The sequence below is a fragment of the Pipistrellus kuhlii genome, unplaced genomic scaffold (genome assembly GCF_014108245.1).
Source record: "Pipistrellus kuhlii isolate mPipKuh1 unplaced genomic scaffold, mPipKuh1.p scaffold_m20_p_6, whole genome shotgun sequence".
Classification (NCBI taxonomy): Eukaryota; Metazoa; Chordata; class Mammalia; order Chiroptera; family Vespertilionidae; genus Pipistrellus; species Pipistrellus kuhlii.
In genome coordinates, this window is record NW_023425562.1 from 43,743,886 (window position 1) to 43,762,913 (window position 19,028).

The 19,028-nt window shown below is 44.9% G+C and overlaps 1 protein-coding gene across 1 annotated transcript in view; it reads left to right on the plus strand.

Annotated features, from left to right (window-relative positions):
• Window positions 1-17,643, plus strand: part of BCL2 (BCL2 apoptosis regulator) — a 167,222-nt gene extending 149,579 nt beyond the window's left edge. Inside the window, exon 3 of the mRNA XM_036417690.1 lies at window positions 12,923-17,643. Coding sequence (XP_036273583.1) covers window positions 12,923-13,057 — 135 coding nt within the window. The 3' untranslated portion in view covers window positions 13,058-17,643. The remainder of the gene's footprint in view (window positions 1-12,922) is intronic.
• Window positions 17,644-19,028: the final 1,385 nt, after the last annotated feature.

Genomic DNA, 19,028 nt, shown 5'->3' on the forward strand with positions numbered 1-19,028 from the left:
CCGCAGAACTTAGCAAGCATCTGCTTTCATTTCCCATTTTTGGCATATCTTCATGAATTAACTCTTGCAGCGGCAGGGAGGGGGTAAGCACCGTGGCTGTGCCATCGCAGCCCATGTGGCAGGCACAGCGGAGCGCTGCATGCGTGCTTGGCCCCAGCAGTGACCTACAGGGAGGCGCGCAGGGGTGAAGGTCATGCTCACATAGACCAAGGCAGGTGTGGACTCTGGCGGGGAGGGAGCAAGGAGGGGAGCTACACCTGTGGCTTCAGAACCAAGAAAGAACAGTCGGTGGACAAAATCCAAACCTGCATCTGCCCAAGGAATCCGGTGCCCACTCCAGACGCGGAGGCCTGTCTGATTCTGAGGGGAAGCAGAGCGTCCCACCTGCTCCCAAAGCTGTGCCGAGCCACAGTGATGTCACCAGCTCTGATTATCACTGGCCTGAGGGGCAGAGGGCTCTGTGGGACAAATGCCTGGATTGTGGTCATAAAAACAACGAGATGAGAAACACACAGGTGTGTCAGAGGGCACGGAAGTGTGGCCACCTTGCTGCAGAGAGGACAGCCTCTCTGAGGCCTAGAGGATGGAGTGCACAGCAGGAGGCATGGAGACCACATGTAGGTTTGAGGGACAGGAGGATCTTAGAGGGCAGAGGAGGCAGAGGCAGACCCCACAAAGACCAGTCAGTCATTGGTAGTAGTTGGGGTGACAGTCTCTGGTATGCATCTGCATATCACAAATCACATCCTAAGAGATGCAGGAGAAAAGATGGAGAGTAAGGTCGTTATCAGTGGGAGCTCAGGATGGCAGATTGGAGAGCTTCCCATAAAGCGTTCAGATGAAGGAACTTGAAGGCCTGGGAGACAAAGTGAGTTGGTTGCCCAGATTGGCACCCAGCCTTCTTAACTTCTCATCCAGAACAGTGTTCACCCACCGTGCCACCTCCTACACTTTAAAAAATCCATTAAAAGGAGGATAAGAATTGTACAAACTTTCTAACCAAAGGAGCCCTGTCTCCCACACAGGGGAGCAAGAATTACAGAACCTGTGAGTCCTGTTGAATGCCATGTGCTGTCAGAATAATTTAGTTCCCTTCCTCGTGTAATGTGGGAAATGTAATTGGTTTTTTGTTTTTTTAAATAACTGATATACCATAAAATTCTATTTAAAGTGATTGGTTTTTAGTATTTCACAAGGTTTTACAATTATCATTCTCTATTTCCAGAATTTTTTTTAAATGACTATTTTCCTTTCTCCCAAACCCCTAATAACCTTCTGTTCCTATGGATTTACTTATTTTGGAAATTATATACAATGGCTTCTCTCACTGAACATAATGTTTTCAAAGTTCATCCATGTGGTCTGAGTTCTTTATTTCTTTTTTTCTTCTTCTTCATTCCTTTTTATGGCTGAATATCATTCCATTGTATGGATACACCACATTTGTCTATCTCTTCATTAGTTGGTGGCATGTAAGTAGTTTCCACTTTGCTGATGTGAATGTTTGTGTACAAGTTTTTGTGTGAACATATATTTTCAGTTACCTTGGTTGTATATCTATCATAGAAGTGGAATTCTGGATTGTATGGTAACTTCAAAGTTTTGAGAAACTGCCACTGTTTTCCCACGATGGCTGCACCATTTTCCATTCCCTCCAGCTGAGTGTGGGGTCTCCAGTGTCTCTTTCTCCTCGCCAACACTTGTTATTGTCCAGTTTTACATGATAGCCTTGCTAGTGGGTGTGAAGTAATATCTCATTGTGGTTTGGGTTTGTGTCTTCCTAATGACTAATGATGTTGAGCATCTTTTCTTGAGCTTATTGGCATTTGTGTGTCTTTTTTGGGTTAAATGTCCATTCAAATTTTTGCCTGTATTTTAATTGGGCTACTTGTCATTTTATTATTGAGACGTAACAATTACGCTTTCTTTACTCCACATACTTCATGCCAACACTATATCATGAAGTGGTATTTTAAAAAAAACACATGAAAACAGCGTAAGCTCAGAGTAAGGAAAGGCCAAGTGCCAGCAACTGCAGGACACTCAGGGGCTTCTAGCCAAAAGGAGTGGAATGAGGAAGGGGAGGAAGGAAAATGGAGGAACTTTCTTTTAAAGCCAAACACTCAAGGCAGGTTACTGAGGCCTCTGTGCTGTGAGATTCAGCAGAAGGCACCCTTAAAATGAGGTCAAGGGCCTGGGTCTTTTCTCTCCTCCACAGAGCCCTGCGGGATAAATGTCCCCCCCCTCCCAACACACACACACACACACACACACACACACACACACACACATGCTTTGAATGTATTGAGAAAGCTGCTGTGAATGCAGGAGAATATTGCCCAGCAGTTCTTAGAGGGCAGGGCCTGAGTCTTATTTGGCTTTAGGCTTCCTCAGCTCCTTATAAATAAAAGTGTTTGGTTCCTGATTGAAAACACAACCGGAAGTTGAGATTTCAAGGTTTAGTGTAGATATGGCATTTCGTCTCTCCTGCTTTGATCTATTATATGAACACGATGAATCAAATAGCACAATTGTTAACATATTTTTAGCACATTTTGCTATAGATACATTGTGTCACCCATTTTCACCTTTAGTCTTTTTCTTTTTATTTCTTTTTTTCTTTTTAATCCTCAGGAGAGGATGTATTGATTTTAAAGAGAGAGGAAGGGAGGAGAGAAACATTGATAGTTTGCCTCTTGTATGCACCCCAACTGGGGATGGAACCCACCACCTGAGTATGTGCCCTGACCTGGAATCTTACCCATGACTCCAACTAACTGAGCCACCAAGCCTATGGTCTTTGAAATACTGGGTTGTGGGCACCTCCTGGCAAGAGGGAACTAAGCCCACAGGTGGCGGAACACCTTCTCCCTACAGTGTCTGCGTGGCTAGTAGAGCAGGGAATTTGTCTCTGTCTTCCCTCCAGAGAGCATTTCCTACCCTGGCCTGGAAGGCAGTTAGACTAAAAGAATCTCCATAATCCTACCTGGGAGCGGGCTCAACTCCCTTCCCACAAGTCGTCTCTGACCCAACTCCTTGGCTTCAGAGTCCCCAGAACATCACACTCCTTCGCAAATTATTTTCAGATTGTGCCCTGCTCAGGGAAAGAAGGAACCATCTAGGCTTCTCATTTGGGGCCCTCCCTCGCTCCCGAGGGCCCCAGCCTAATTTGCATCCTCAGCTCAATTTGCATCACAAAATGCACCCAAATGTCCCTGGACTTAACTGCGGTAGGCGGGCAAGTTTTGTTTTTTGTTTTGTTTGGGTTTTTCATCTCCTGCCATTTCTCTAGCAGGTTTCTGGTTACATCCAGATGACACTTAGATTAGGTTTCATTTCATGTCGTAAGCCAGTGATTCAACTAGCCCAACCGCCTGCGCCAAGCCCCAGCCCCATTCGCTGGAGATGGCTTCTTCCGGGTGGCCTTGCGAGCCTGGTGGCCTGGTCACCGCACTTCTGCAGGCCGGCAGCTGGGTGTCCTTCAGTTATATGCTCCAGGCTTGTTGTTTCCTCCTTTCCTTTCCTCCCAAAACCTGGAGTCGATATTTTGGTTGTAAGGGAGGTGGGTGAGAGGAAGAGCAGGGGACAGGAGCTTGCCATTGCCACAGCGGCGCTGACCTGCAGGAATCCTCAGGACTCATTCAGCACAAAGCGGCAGCAGAGGAAATCCTGCCCAGCCAATGATAAGCGGGAAATGGAGTCACTTCCTCACCAGCTGCTTTATTCAGGCAGAACGAGTCCTCACTTCCTCGCGTGTGCTCTGCTGGCCACCACTCACAGCAGCGGGACTGCTGGCTTCCCCTTTTAATCCCAGGCATGTTAGTGTCTGGGGAATTGAAGCTTCCTGGGATTCAGTGGGGAGGGGGACTCTCCTCTCCTCTGAAGTGTGTGTGCTTTGCTTCCCTCCTTCCCTCACTTCCTTCTTTCTCTTTATCCCGTCTCACCTGGCAGGTGTCTGTCCTTAGGCTCTGGGGTCTGGAACAGGCACAGACAGCATTGGGAATGAATCTCACACCCCTAAGTAGCATGCAGGACTAGTTACATGGGATATCTATGTTCCCAAGCAGCTCAGGACCTCCATCACCCCTGTCCTATGAGCATTTTACCTCCAGGCAGCATTTTCCACGGGTGTCTTTAAAACCCAGCAGGAATCTCACTGACAGAGGGGTAGATGGCCCAAGGATTTGGAAAATGCCTTTGGAGATTTACAGGCATCCAACTAGGGTGTTATTCAAAATATCTAGCAAGCAATAAGGCACAGACACTGACCAATCAAGTTTGATGCTGACCATTAGCATTGGCTGAGCATCAGCCCCTCATAGGGAGACTAGAATCAGCTGCAACAAAAGCACTGGATTTTGTTTAAGCCTGTCACCACTTATTTGTTCTTTGAACACCTCCCTTTAAAAATTAGTATCTAGTAAGATATGTTTGGAAAACCTGTTCTATAGTAAAAGACATCAGTTTATTTCATATCCACACAGACATTTGCTGAGCGCCTAATATGTGACAGACACATGCTCCAGGGATCCAACGATGAACAAAGTGTGGTTCCTGCACCTCCAGGTGCTAATCGGGGAAGGACAGACTTGTGAACAGATGCTCTTCAGATAATACAGTGAACAGGGAGCAGCCCAGGATTATTTAACTCAACCTGGGGGTTTGGAGAAAGTTGCCTGCATAAAATGATTGCACTGAATCCCTGAGTGAAAGGAAGTCAATTTACAGGTGACAGAAGTCGAGCAGGCGAGCTTGGCAGAGCACTGGGAGCCGTGGATGGCACGGTAAAGAATTTGGACTGACACGTGGAAGTGACAGCTTTGATTCTGACTGGATAACCCTGGTTGCTCTATGGAGAGGGTATTGAACAGCAGGCCACAGACTGGAGGCAGAGAGTTCAGATGGGGAATCATAGCAGAAATGCTTGGGAGAGAAGGTAATGGGGATTGAGAAATCAATGGTGCATACGCTGCCCTGTCCAGTCCCCTTGTCCTTCACTTCAATGCTATTTAGCTAACCTCTAGCTACAGGAGGTACAGCCTCTGCATCACTTTCCCCAAGGGCTTTCTCTAGCCTCTAGAGCCCACTTTGCTGTGCTCATGACAGGCCATAACTGCTGGGGTATTGATGCCTCCATAGGAGCAACCCATAGCCACCGAATGCAAGGAGTTGGTGTGTAAATACCCCACCTCCCTTGCCCGTTAGTAGAATAACAAAGGTGCATTTTCTGCACTGGCCCCAGGTTTCTCAGTGGGATTAAGTTCCAGTTACCAGCAGCAGTCACTTGCTAGGTAAGGTAATTCATGGCTGCTTTCCTTCCAGACCCCCTGTTAGTGGTTCTTGGTACCATCTCCCAAATAACCTGATTACATTCAAGTCTTTGTCTTGGGATCTGTTTCAGGAGGAGCCCCACCCAAGACAATGGGATTTCCCATTGAATGAGTGGTGGGGGAGGGATGAGAAAGAGGAAAATGTCTAGAAGTCCCTCAGGGTATAGGTTTACTTAGCAGCATGGACACTTCTAAGATAGTAAGGGAGATGACTTGCTGGAGGAGGCGATGGTAACTCCAGTTTTGCACAGGCTGCATGGTAACTTCCAAGGGCACCTCTTAGAAAGTGACCTGGTAGTCAGAGGATTAAGTGCGATTGCATATAAAGATGTGAGAGGCACCCTCATAGGATGGTATCTAAGACCACGAGAGTGAAGGAGATTGTCCAAAGGAAGAGAAGGCTGTCCAGACAACCCGGGAGATGGAGCACCTATGAGAGCAGGCAGAGGAGGAGGTGCCCATGGAGAAGGGGAAACTCTCTTAAAGTGCTTGGGGTCCAGAGTGTAAAGCACCCAGTGAATATAACTATGTGGAGGGTATGTCTGGTCTCGGGGTGGTGGTTTCAGAGGCACCATGGAGGAAGAAGCCAGACTGGGTAGATTAAAATGAAGGTGGGAAGGCATCTAAAAAGGTGGGTTAGCAACTTGTCCAAATCGGCAAAGAGAAAGACGATAATGGTCAGGATGGGACACAGCACCAGCACAGTCATTCTGAGGAAATTTGAATTTACTTTTCTTTTCATCAGTGGATACATACCCCCAACTCCCTTGTCCTTCAAGGATTAACTCAGAAGAGTGTGTTCTCTACTGAGGAAATCTGAATGTGTGTATGCCAAGGAAAAAAGAGACCGAAGGAAGGGTGAGGTTGAAATTGCCGTTGAAAGCAGGGACAATTGATGGAGGAAGGTTCCAGAAGCAATGGGAGACAGTGGGCTGTGGGTACAGGATACAAAGGGTCAGGGAAGGACAGATTGTGATGTAAGCTGATGTGTACTTCCAAAATAGGAAGCTGCAATAATTCCCACCCAATGACCCCGAGTTTCTCAGAGAAGAAAGAGGTGACAGCATTTGCTAAACAGCGAGGAGAACATGTGAGAAAAGTGTTAGCCGTTTGGAATAATCATGGAAAGGAGCCGAGAAAGCATCCAAGCAAGGGTAAGGGTATGCTAAGTGGTTTCAAGAACTCACTGAGTTTGGAGACCATGAATTCAGAGCTGAATTGGTCTGCATGGTTGGGTGACTTCAACACTTGAAGGCCAGAGGAGGCTGCTGTGGGATGGGGTCAGGGCTGAAACACAGAGGAAGGTCAGGATGGGAGGAAACACGTTGAGGGAAGGTGGAGGAGGCACCGAGGAGAGAAAAGAACCCAGTGCTTGTAGATGTTCTAACCCAGTAAGCACAGGAGGCTCTCCTCTCCCCCTCCATCTCACATGAGCTCATCAGTATCTACTGTAAGTAACATACCTGACCTGTTTAGATGTCATTTGCCTCACCTATTTAAAAAGAGCTAATATCTTTCTTGGGCATTATCACACTAATCTGGCAGATCTGAACTTACTCGGAGGGTCCTTGCAGCCAAAGTTTTGTGAGACTATGGCACATCCTTACCTTTTTTTTCTTTCCCTAATTCTCAGATTGTCGTGAGAGAGGTGATTCCCATGGAGACAAAATGATAAAGCCAAGAGAAATGGAAAATACCCAGGGCACTTGATAGCAGTGTTTGATTTCCTGTTGGTACCATCTGATTTTCTTTTTACTTTCTTCTTACTGCCAACAGGTGTGCTCTGGACAGGATACAAAATGGCAGCACACCTGGGTTTTGGTTAGTTCAGAGGTGCACCCAGAGGCGGCATCTCTCTCTGCATCGAAGCACTTTAGGCCAATAGCTTTCTCCTCCTGGGGCTCTTTATGATCATATAACGCCTGTATCCACAGTCAGCTAAAGACTGTGGGCTGAAGCTGAATGTCTCAGGTGTTTATAGTCAGCTGAGCCATATTAAATTTCCCCACTGTCTAAGGCCCTGGTCGGCAAACTGTGGCTCTGGAGCCACATGCGGCTCTTTGGCCCCTTGAATGTGGCTCTTCCACAAAATACCACGGCCTGGGCGAGTCTATTTTGTAGAAGTGGCGTTAGAAGAAGTTTAAGTTTAAAAAATTTGGCTCTCAAAAGAAATTTCAGTAGTTGTACTGTTGATATTTGGCTCTGTTGACCAATGAATTTGCTGACCACTGGTCTAAGGAGAGCTGAGAACCCACACTAGAGCTTGAACTTGCAGACACTGGTTTAGCTGTTACCTGTTTCACTCAGTCTTAAGTTGGGAGCATCTTTCCTTGCCAGTGAATCTAGGATACATCTTCCAATGGCTGAACCGTATTCTATCCTATGGATGTGCCATCAGTTCTTTACTCAGTCATGTTTTCAGGCATAAGTGGTTTTCAGGTTTTAACTATTATAAACAATCAGAGCATTTTATTAATTACTTTTTTTTTCAAGATAAATAACCAGAAGGGGAATTACTAACAAACGGACAATATTTTTAAAGTTTTTGATGCTGGTTGCCAAATGCATAAAGGTCTCTCCGCTGACCCTTCCTCAGGGAGGAGAAGTTGTGTAAGAGTAACTGGCCCCCACCTTCACCTCCACCCCATTGGTTTCAGCAGAACTCGGCGTTGCTCATCTGATTCATTTGTCTTTAAATCTCATTTCATGTGGAATCAGGTTTAAGTGAAACTTTTTTGAAAGATTCTTAAGGAGAAAAGGAAGATATTGGAGGATGGGCTGGCTTCAGGGAGGTATGCATGTAGGGGTGGCCAGAATGGGGGGTTAGAGAGGGAGAGAAGGAGGTGGCGGTGGCCCCAGGCCTGGTACCATTGTAGGAGAGACAAGGACACTTTTGCTGTTGACTCCCTCCTCCCAGCGTAGGAGTCTGAGTCTGGTCTTCTGGTCCACACCCCCTGGCTCACTTTCCACCCTGCAGCACCAGTTTGGGGGTGGGAGTGGGACCTTCCTGTCCTGTTGATGCCTGCCCAGGGTGGAATTCGGACTCAGACCGTCTGTGCCCTCTGAATTTGGGGTTTGTGTAGAAGCTGCCTGCGAAAGAGTGACCAGAGCTGGGGCACCGCCTGTCTCCTCTGTGATGTGAGGGGCCAGCAAAAGGAGAAAGGACCCCCCTTGGGACCTGCTCTTTGCACCCCTGAAATGGGGCAGAGCCCTTGCCAGTCCTGGCATGAGCCAAGCTGGCAGTGCCTCCAAATACACAGACTGGGGTTTGGTCTGAGTCACATGACAACAGCCCAGGTTTTCTTTTTCCCACTTTGTTGCTTCTAATACATAAAATGAGCATGTGTTTATTTAATACAGCTTTCAGACTTAAACAAATAATGACAGGCTGTTCAAACAGACTTCGGAAATCGCCCTAATCAGGATGTTTGGAAAAGCAAGAAGACTGTAGGAAAGGAGCTTTGAGGACCTTCAGTCCTGAACCCACAGGGTCCTCGTGGCACTTTGGAACATAGATAGGCAAAGTTCAGAGGCTCGATCAACCTTGGGGGGGTCAATGACACCCCTCAGCCCGCAAACTGACTTACCCATTGATGAGGAAGTACAGATGGGGATTGTAATTTCACTTCCTGTCTTCCATGGGAACACATCACGTGTGCATCTTAATTCACAATTTCTACAGACATCACCAGGCCTCTTTAGAAGGAACTTGTGAAGTGCGCTGTGAAAACCTGCCCTTCCCTTCCCTCCCCTCCTCCAGAGGGAGGGGCAGGTTCAGGACGCATGAGGCAGGTTTGCAAGGGAGCAGACTAAAGAACAAGTTAATGCTCTGGGCCACATTGACAAATGGTTTTGAATCATCTACGTTAATCTTCCCAATAACCAATTTTATGGGTGAAGTAAATGAGGCTCAGGATTGGGTAATTTGTTCAAGGTCATGAGCAATAAAATGTCAAAGCTGGGATTTCACCCAGACCTTCTCTCCAAGCCCAGAGCTGTTCCCAGACCCCTGGGGGCTGCGTCAGCGCCTCTGCTCTCCGTCTTTGGGTCAAGAGATGCTAGGTTAGCTCATCCCCCCAGATGTGCATCTTCTTTGTAATGCACATCAGCAATGGCCCCTTAGGAGCGTGGTGTCAGGAGAGGAGATTATTCCAGCCCAGGAGAGGAAGGGGTAGGTAGACATGCATTTCCTCCACTCCCTCGGACTGTGCACCAGGCAGACGAGGAGGGAATGTTAGCCCATGTGTCCCTGCTTCTTCCACTTTCCCAGGATGGCCTCTTGTCCAGAAAGGTCAGACGGCCAGAGTCTTACTCCGTTTCATAGTCAGCCACAGACAACTCCATTGGTAACTAAAGAAATGTGGAGTCCAGCCATGGACGTTCTTTCCTACTCTCAGTGCTCAGAGGGCATCCTTCGGCTGGGCTGTTGGAGGTTCCCGACTGTCCACCTTTTAGGGAGGGCTCAGAGATGTTCCCGGCTGTGTCTGTGGGACTTAAGGCTGCACTTTGCAAGGGACAGTTTTTCCTGCCTGTAAATACGTCCGGACCCTGTTCTGCCCCATTTATCCCTGATTACATATAAGGAAGGTGTGTTTCTTGACAAGCAATCATGATTTTTACATCAGCTTTATGCTAAGAGCACTAAACACATATTTCATTATCTGTTAGAGCAGGGGTGGGGAACCTTTTTCCTGCCAAGGGCCATTTGGATATTTATAACATCCAAAATTATCAACTTAAAAATTAGCCTGCTATATTTGGGCAAACCTTTACTGAACTCACCATCTAATGCCTTGGCAGGGCCAGACCAAATAATTTCTGGGCCTTGTATGGCCCTTGGGCGGGACATTCCCCACCACTGTGTTAGAGCATGGCTCTGCTAAGGCTCAATTTGGGAACATTTTAACAATAGATTAAAAAAGAAGAAAACACTTGCGCCCTCTCCTGGTACAAGTTAATCTAGTACATCTGAGGTCCAGATCTCCCACTTGCTGGTCCACCAACTGATCTTGTGCTTTTGACACACTAGGTAGGCCATTGGGTCTTCTGTGGTCCATGATCACAAAGGTTCTTTAAAACCTTTCTTCACAGGCCACCCTGTGCATCATGGGATGTTGGGCAGTATCCCTGGCCTCTACCCACAGATGACCTCATCCCAAACCATGACTATCAAAAATGTTTCCACATATTGCCAAACATCTCCATGGTCCTGAAGCAAGACCACCCTCAAGACCAATGAGAACCACTGTCCTAACCCCTTATCTGCCTTTTGTAAAAGGTGTAACTGGTTCCAGGGCAACTAATGAGAGAGTGGGGATGACTCCATAGAAACCTTTTGTGACTTTAGTAAGCAATTTAAAAAAAAACAAAAAACTTTTTATGATTTTAGAGGAAAAGGAAGGGGACGGGAGATTGAGAAACATCAACAATAAGAGAGAATCATTGATCCACTGCCTCCTGGGGATTGAGCTAAGGCATGAGCCCTGACCAGGAACTGACCCGTGATCTCCAGGCTGGTGTGGTTCAGTTGACAGTTTTGATAGCTAGTCAACTGTGTTCACCTGCTAGGAATTTGTCTAAATACACACACATTATACACACACACACACACACACACACACACACACACAAAACCCCCACATCTGAACAAATACATAAAAAATCATGTTAGACATGTAGCATAATATTGTTTAGTAAATGTTTAAAACAACCCAAATAAAGAATTGGCTCAAGAAAGCACAGCATATACATATATGGAATACTAGGCAGTCGTGAAAAATAGTTGTGTAAATCTTTATTTAATAATGGGGGAAGTTTCCCTAATGTCTTAAACTCTCACCTTCAAGACTACTCCAAGATTCCGAGAAGTGGTTGTATTTAGAAGGCACACTTTCAAACAGGCAGGGTAAACATCTGGATGACATATTAGGTCAAGCATGTCAAACTCACCGCCCTCGGGCTACCTGCCTCCTTTATTTGGCCCATGTTAGCCTTGGAGTTTGACATGCTTGTATTAGGTTAAAGAGAATTCAAACCAGTGAATGGATTAAGAAAACTTGAACTATTCCTTGAACATTTATTAAGCACCTGCATGTACACGGCCATGCACAGCACTGGGAGGCAAAGATGATACCTGGTCCCTTTACTGCTGTATTTGCCCCAAACAGACAAAAACACTGTGAGGGTTGTCAGAACCTCCTCTGCGCACCAATGTCAAGTTTCCGCGGGTTACTGTCTTCCATAACAAAATCATGTGCTTCGATTCGAGGTTGTTGAAATGCCTAAATAAATCACACCATGTAAAAAAGCATTTCATTTACTGAACTATATATTTAGATAGATTTACAGAGTTGTCCAAATAATAATTGGGTCCAAATGTGGAACCTAATCTTTCCCAGCCAATCTAAGGAACGAGCTAAGACAACCCAGAGATCTTTGCTACAAACACTGCAGGCCTGGCTTCCAAGCAACAGTACAAAGGGAAACCAGGAGCCATCTTTGCCCAGGGACCTGTGTGTCCATTGACACAATCTGACCATAAATGACCACATGCTTGTAAAGTTCACAACTTGAGTTAATTGTGAAGTTGTGGTCATCCAGTCTGGCCGTATCCCCTCTTTCAGCCTCTCCCTTCCCCCATAGAAACCCTAGGATGGCTTCCTTTCCCAGGGAGCACCCTGTCCTTGACTTCAGAGGCTAGGACTGCAACCAGCGGAGGCTGCCCTGCTGTGTCCACCACATCAGCCTCCCGGGCAAACCAAGCACTCACAGAGCTGTTGTTAGGGCATCAGCAGAATGAAGGGCACTGGTTTGGATCTGGGTTCAAATCCTGGCCCTACTATTGACTAGACAAATCCTTTAACCTCTGAGATTCTCAGGGTTTTTCCCCCTACAGAACAGGAATAAGCAAAACAACTCCATAAGTTTGACATGAAGAATAAATAAAGCAATGCATGTTAGGCATTCATTACAAGTGCCTGGCATATAGCAAACATTCAATAAAGGAGTGTTGTTGTAGTCCTGGGGTTTTTATTATTCCTGTGAATGGCCATGCTCATAAAAATTGCAAAGCCTTCCAGATTTCCAGCTGCCTTTCTGTTTTATTTTCCCCCTTCACACTTACCCGTCTCTAATGCAAGTATATCATACATTTATTTTGTTTGTGGTCCATCCCACTTGACTAGATAAAAGCTTTGTGAGGCAGGAACTTTTAGCCTATGTCATTCATTGCTGTTTCTCTAGGGTGCCTGGCACATAAATAGGGTCTCAATAAATATTTCTTTTAAAAATATATATATTTTATTGATTTTTTACAGAGAGGAAGAGAGAGGGATAGACAGTTAGAAACATTGAGAGAGAAACATCGACCAGCTGCCTCCTACACATCCCCTACTAGGGATGTGCCTGCAACCAAGGTACATGCCCTTGACCAGAATCAAACCAGGGACCCTTCAGTTTGCAGGCCGACGCTCTATCCACTGAGCCAAACTGGTTTCGGCTCAATAAATATTTCTTGAATGAAAGTGAAACGAGTGAGCCTGCTCTCTGTCTCTAACGCCCTCTCTTCTTTTCCCCTCCTCTCTCCCCTGCAGGACGCCTTTGTGGAACTGTACGGCCCCAACATGCGGCCTCTGTTCGACTTCTCCTGGCTCTCTCTGAAGGCGCTGCTCAGCCTGGCCCTGGTGGGAGCTTGCGTCACCTTGGGTGCCTATCTGGGTCACAAGTGAAGGCAACAGGCCTGCCCTAGACAAATATGCAAAAGGTTCATGAAAGCAGTAGAAACATATGCATTGTTGGGACGTACCATGAAACGGAGTTGTGGTCTCTGAAACACAAGCAAACAACACACGACAGAAACAGCTTTCAGGCTCCACGTCGAATCAGCTATTTACTGCCAAAGGAAAATACCATTTATTTTTTACATTATGGAAAAAAAAAAGATATATTTATTTAGGACAGTCCCATGGAGCATCCTGTCCTTGGAAAGCCTACTACCAGTCATTGCCAAGCTCCACCAGTGTGGCTCCACCTGGATCTCCTGTGCCTATAAACGGACTCGCTTTCCATGTTAGTGGCTGGGCTGACTCACCATCTGAAGGGCAAACTGATGGAGAACATGACTGTTCCAGAAGCCGGCCTGCTGGCTGCTGGAGGTTTGGAAGAAGGTGTTCATTTTCCTTGCAGTGCTTTGCCCCCGGGGGCTGTGATATTCATAGAGGGAGGTGCTTGGAGGGTAGCGTTCTTTTCTGGCCAGAAGAATCTACACTTTGCATATGGCTCACATGGTACACGCCTGGTTGGCAGAAGAAAAAAAAAAAATTGGGAACTTCAGATGGACTTGGTATCCGCCAAGATTTCCACACCGAAGGACAGTGGTAGGAAAAACGCCCTTAACCCATAAGAAAGTATTTTTTTAAGCTACCAATTGTGCCGAGAAGCATTTTAGCAATTTCTACAAAATCATCCAGTACCTTAAGCCCTGATGTGTATATTCTTATATTTTGGATACGCTCCCTCTCCAAAAACTGGCTCTGTGTGTGAAACAGAATCCTTGGGAATGTAAGGAAGTGGACGTCTCGGTGACTCCTTCGGCATCAGAAAGGCTACAGTTACAGAAGCATCAGGCAGCCACAAGTGCCTGCTTTTCCGCAAGAGGCTGCGGTTGGAAGTCCCACTTGGTCCCAGTTGGGAGGCCTGGTCCTGGAACCGAGCCTGGGCACTCACTGGCCTGCTCCATGGATTTCAAACAGAGGCCTGTGGTCTCCCAGCATCTGGAAGCTGAGGAGTCAAGATTCCACAGTCAGGAACGAAGAGCAGGCTGGGGCCGGAACACCGGGCCCTCCAGGCTGGAGGCCCTTTTCCATGTCGAGTGTGGAGTCTGGAGCCTGGGAACCAGCGCTCCTGAGATGTTTGTCCCCGTGCAGGGAAGGAAACAGAGGCACTCTGCCTTTCCTAGCAGAGGGAGGTGGTGAAGGCTAGAGCGCCACCACCGAAATGGAACAGCAAAGAAAGGAGGCACATGCGTGCAGCCTGCGTGCAGTGTGGCCGCTGTGCATGCATGCTAGCTGGCTGCGCGGCCACCCACCCGTCTGAGCAGCTTAGAGCAAGGCTTTACATGACTTAGGGGAGGGTCATAAATCCTGAAGGAAGCGTTGGGATGAGGTGTCATGGACTAATTGACCCATGTCTGTGGAGTTGCGATGTAAAACATTATCTTGTCATTGTAGTTTGGTTTTATTTGAAAACCTGACAGAGGGGAGAAAAGTTCCAGGTGTGGAATGTGGAGTTTATCTGTACATCCTGGGCATTAAAAAGGAAAAAAAAAAAATAGTGGTGGACAGCTCTAGAGAAGTAGTGAAAGAAGTGATCGTCAGCCGATAAACTAGGAAGTATGTTTTCAAGTTTAGAGAGCCTGAGACACACGCGGAATAACTGTGGCATTATTGCATTATATACCATTTATCTGTATTAACTTTGGAATGTACTATGTTCAATGTTTAATGCTGTGGTTAATATTTTGAAAGCTGCTTTTTTAAAAAAAAAATACATGCATCTCAGCATTTTTAAAAATTGTATTTAGTATGGCCTCTACATTCTTTGTTAGCAAAAAAAAAAAAAAAAATCATTTTTCCATTTGAGATTCTTGTCTCTTAATTGTTAAAAAGCATTTCTGAGTAGATGAGCTAAGCCCCGGGTCTCAGCTACGGGAGAAACCCTGGAGCATGCCGGCCACGGAGTTAACGTGCACTTCCATGACAACGTAATTGTTTATTGCAAGGGACATACTTGTTGTCCCTTTGCCCGTGTTCCTTGAGGGTTTACTTGTCCCTGGACAAATCAGAATTTAATTCACATTGTTGAGGCTTGCATACATGTTTGGTTAAATCCATGAGGTTCATTCAGTTGAAAATCTAGATGGGAAGTGACTGGGGGATTAAATTCTGGCTCCGATGGTTTGACCTTTTGAGAATTGCTTTCCATGGCCTGTTTCCACACAGACTCACCCAGAGCCCTCCTTTCGCAGGGCCCTTTCCCTGGCTGTCCTTCAGGTTTCTCCTGACATGCAGTGGCAGTGTGCCCCATGCCCCACACCAAGAAAGCAGGAAAGCCCATGGTATGAAGCCAGACCTCCCTGGCGGGCCTCAGGGAACGGGACGATCAGATCCTTGAATGATTCTAATTTTTAAGAGAAATATTATTTTATGAAAGGTTTACATTGTCAAAAGTGATAAATATGGAATATCAAATCCTGTGCTGCTATCCTGCCAAGATCATCTTAATGGAGTCAGTTTGCAGTACACTCCAAGTGGCAACAGCCTCCAAGCTGCTTTAGAGTAACAATGAAGAACATGGATGTTTTTAATATAGAGTCTGTTTGTCTTTTATTGTTGTTTTTGTTATAGTTCAAACTGGGATTTGCAGAATATTCAAAAAAATGTATATATATTAAAAAGAAGAAAAGAAAAAAGCTCCCAGGGGGTGGCCTCCTTTGCCATAAGGTTTTGTTATCTGGTTTTGATGGTGAACGTGCCCAGCGGCCTGCCCCCAGAACTGTACAGTATTGTGGCTGCACTCGCTCTAAGAGTACTCATGTTGCATTTTTCTTGTTGTTAAAAACATGTTAGAAGCAATGAATGTATATAAAAGCTTCAACTAGTCATTTTTCTTCTCTCTCTCTTTTTTTTTTAATCGTCTCAATTATTTTGTGATCAGACAACCAGAGGACCATTCCTAGTTATTTCTTGTTGAGAAGAGATTCACACCCGAATGCATGGTGCATATGTTGGCCAGCGCCAAGGTTAGCTAGAACACATGCAGTTTCCCAGTGGGGGCAAGGCTTCTAAACAGAACACAGGAGAAAGTCTCCGAAGAACCTCTGAGGTCCTCCCGAGCCCCCAGGGCACAAGCACTCTGAAAGAGAGATCAAAACAGTCGGACGTACTATAGCAGACAGTCCATCTGAGTTTGTCCAGTGGCTGAAAAATCTTGTATGTTGTAAGATTTGGGTTACAGTCACACTTCAATATTCAGACAAACAAACAAACAAAAACATATTCTGCCCCAGCCCACTATTCTCTGCATATTCAGATATGACTTTTATTATAATACATTAGTAAATGTTTATTGCTTATCATTGAAAGACCTAGTCCTGGCCTAGTGTGGGAAATTAGGAAGCGATTATAAATCAAGAGGAGTTCTAATAATCAGGATGAAACATAAACAAGGCAGTACCAACACATGTCTGGCTTTCCTATTAAGGCTCTACTAATCGAACAGAATTGCAAGTAGTCTAACATGTAATTAAACTTATGCTAAAATGACTACTTTACAAATGTGAACCTAAATTCTCATTTCAATTGTACTTCTAAGGCAGTGGTTGTATTTATTCTTTCTTCTTATCACTAATAGTTAGTAATGTACACCTGCCCTATCAGAAAGAAACAGGAAGGGCTTGAAATACAAGCCATGCTAAGGAAATTAGGGAGTCAGTTGAAATTCTATTCTGATCTTATTCTGTGGTGTCCTTTGCTTCCCAGACAAATGTGGTTGCACACTTTTTAAAAAATACAATTCTACATTGTCAGGCTTATGAAGGTTCCAACCAGAACTTTATTGTTATTCAACTTGGATCTTCCAGAGATTTTTTTTTTTTTAATTATGTGACAAAGGACATTTGTTGCAGGGGTGGGGGGGGAGGAATTTTCAAAAGAGCAAAACATTCCCAAGATTGGATCAGGGTGTGGAGGTTTCAGAAGAGCCAGGACTGTGGGGCATGGAATGGAAACAAGTGTGACCTTTTGCTAGGGGTCAATGTCATATCTCCATGAAGGGCCTTATGAAACAAGCGAGAAACATTTTAAAGTTCTGTGATAATGTTTAGATTCTAGAGACATCAGAACAACTCAAAATCCAGCTCTGTTCAGCAATGCATAAGGACCAAAACTTTTTTAAACATTTGCCAGCGACGGCATATATTTCAAGCCTGGGTATGTCTAATGGCTACTTAAACAATACATTTGCAGTTTTAAACAATAGGATATTTAATGAAAACCTTCTGTTTGGTAGGAACATCTGTTTCTAAGTATTTATTATGCACAATACAGAAAGAAAATAAAAACAAAACAAAAAATGTGAAACTCGATTGAATAAGTGATAATACAGGTTCCTTGTCCTTAACCCAAAAAATCATATTTGTTCCATGTCTATGCTCATAGCACAGGCCTTGGACAACCATGAAATATGCATCCCACTGGACACAAAGAAAACCAGATAGGGTATGAATGGTATTACACCCAATTCATCATGCTACCCCCCAAAATTACTTAAAACCAATTTTCTATTGATGGGAGTTTGTTTTGGGTACCAGTGTAAGCCTAGCAAACAAAAACACCTAACAAGACAGAAAGCCTTCATCAAAAGATCCTGGGACTGTTACCAAATATGTCTCTGATGTAGATACTTAGTAATGCCATATAATAAGCCTTTTGGGGAATCTGCAGTGGGCCTCCTAAGCTAGCTCATTTTATTAAGTTTTTTCCTTTGGGGTACCATCTGAAGGAGTGATAGCCAATCAAATTTATTTCGGGGACGTGTTGGTGATTATGTTTAATAGACTGTCTTCTTAAGTTTTCAACAAAGCTTTGCTTTTGTTTTGAGATTATTTTTGTCTGAAATAAAGTAAGTGTATAAAAACTGTTTTTGTATTGAAACTTTTGTTATCAAAATTCCACTTCGATCTTCCATTACTGCTTTTAAGCTGAATACTTTTTAGGGTGGTTGCTATCCTGTAACACTTCACACACACACACATACATACACACACACACACACACACACACACACACACGGTAAGCATATTTTACATGGTTAAGATAGAATAAGTCTCTAGTTAACCAGCACTAATAAAAGGGCCTTTTTTATGTTATCAGAAAAAGCCACCTTGCTATTAAACTTTACTTGTCTGTCCAGTTAATACTGTGAAGACAAATCAAAGACAGTGTGAGATATTGGTTGTGCCCTAGAATTGTTTATAATGTGGTGACGAGACTTTGCTCTGCCATTCATAGTCATTAAACAAGACCTTAACAAGCCCCTTAACAAGCCAGTGGAACCACCAGGAACCTCATGCTAATGAAGGCCCGGGGGACCTGGTTACCAATTGCCTTACAGGTGAAATCACCTTAGAAGCAGGACCTTCTGTTTCCTAGTTACTAAACCACCTGGTTAATTACCGTACATCCAAGATGGACTAGACTTGGGTTCTACTCCCAAAGAGAGCCGTTGCTGTTCTTGTGTGTGTTTGTCCACACTAAGTGGCAATCCCAGCCTTTACCTAAGATAAAAGATTGCATAAAACGGAGAAAACAAGCTGAAAGTTCTGTTTTGAAGTGAGCATTTTAAGATAATCAAAGAAGTTATTTGCTTTGGAAAGAAAAAAAAAAAAAAAAAAACCAAAAACAACCTATATATACCCCAAGCATCAACCCTCAAGTATATTCCTTTCAACTCTATTAAGACTCTGGCCCTGGCTGGTGTTGCTAAGTGGTTGGAACATTGACCACACACCGAAGGATCTCAGGTTCTCCGTCAAGGACATATACCTGGGCTGCAGCTTATCTCTGCCTGGTTAGAACTCATGAGAGAGGCAACCAACTGGTGAGTTTCTCTCACATAGATATTTCTTTCTCTTTCTTTTCT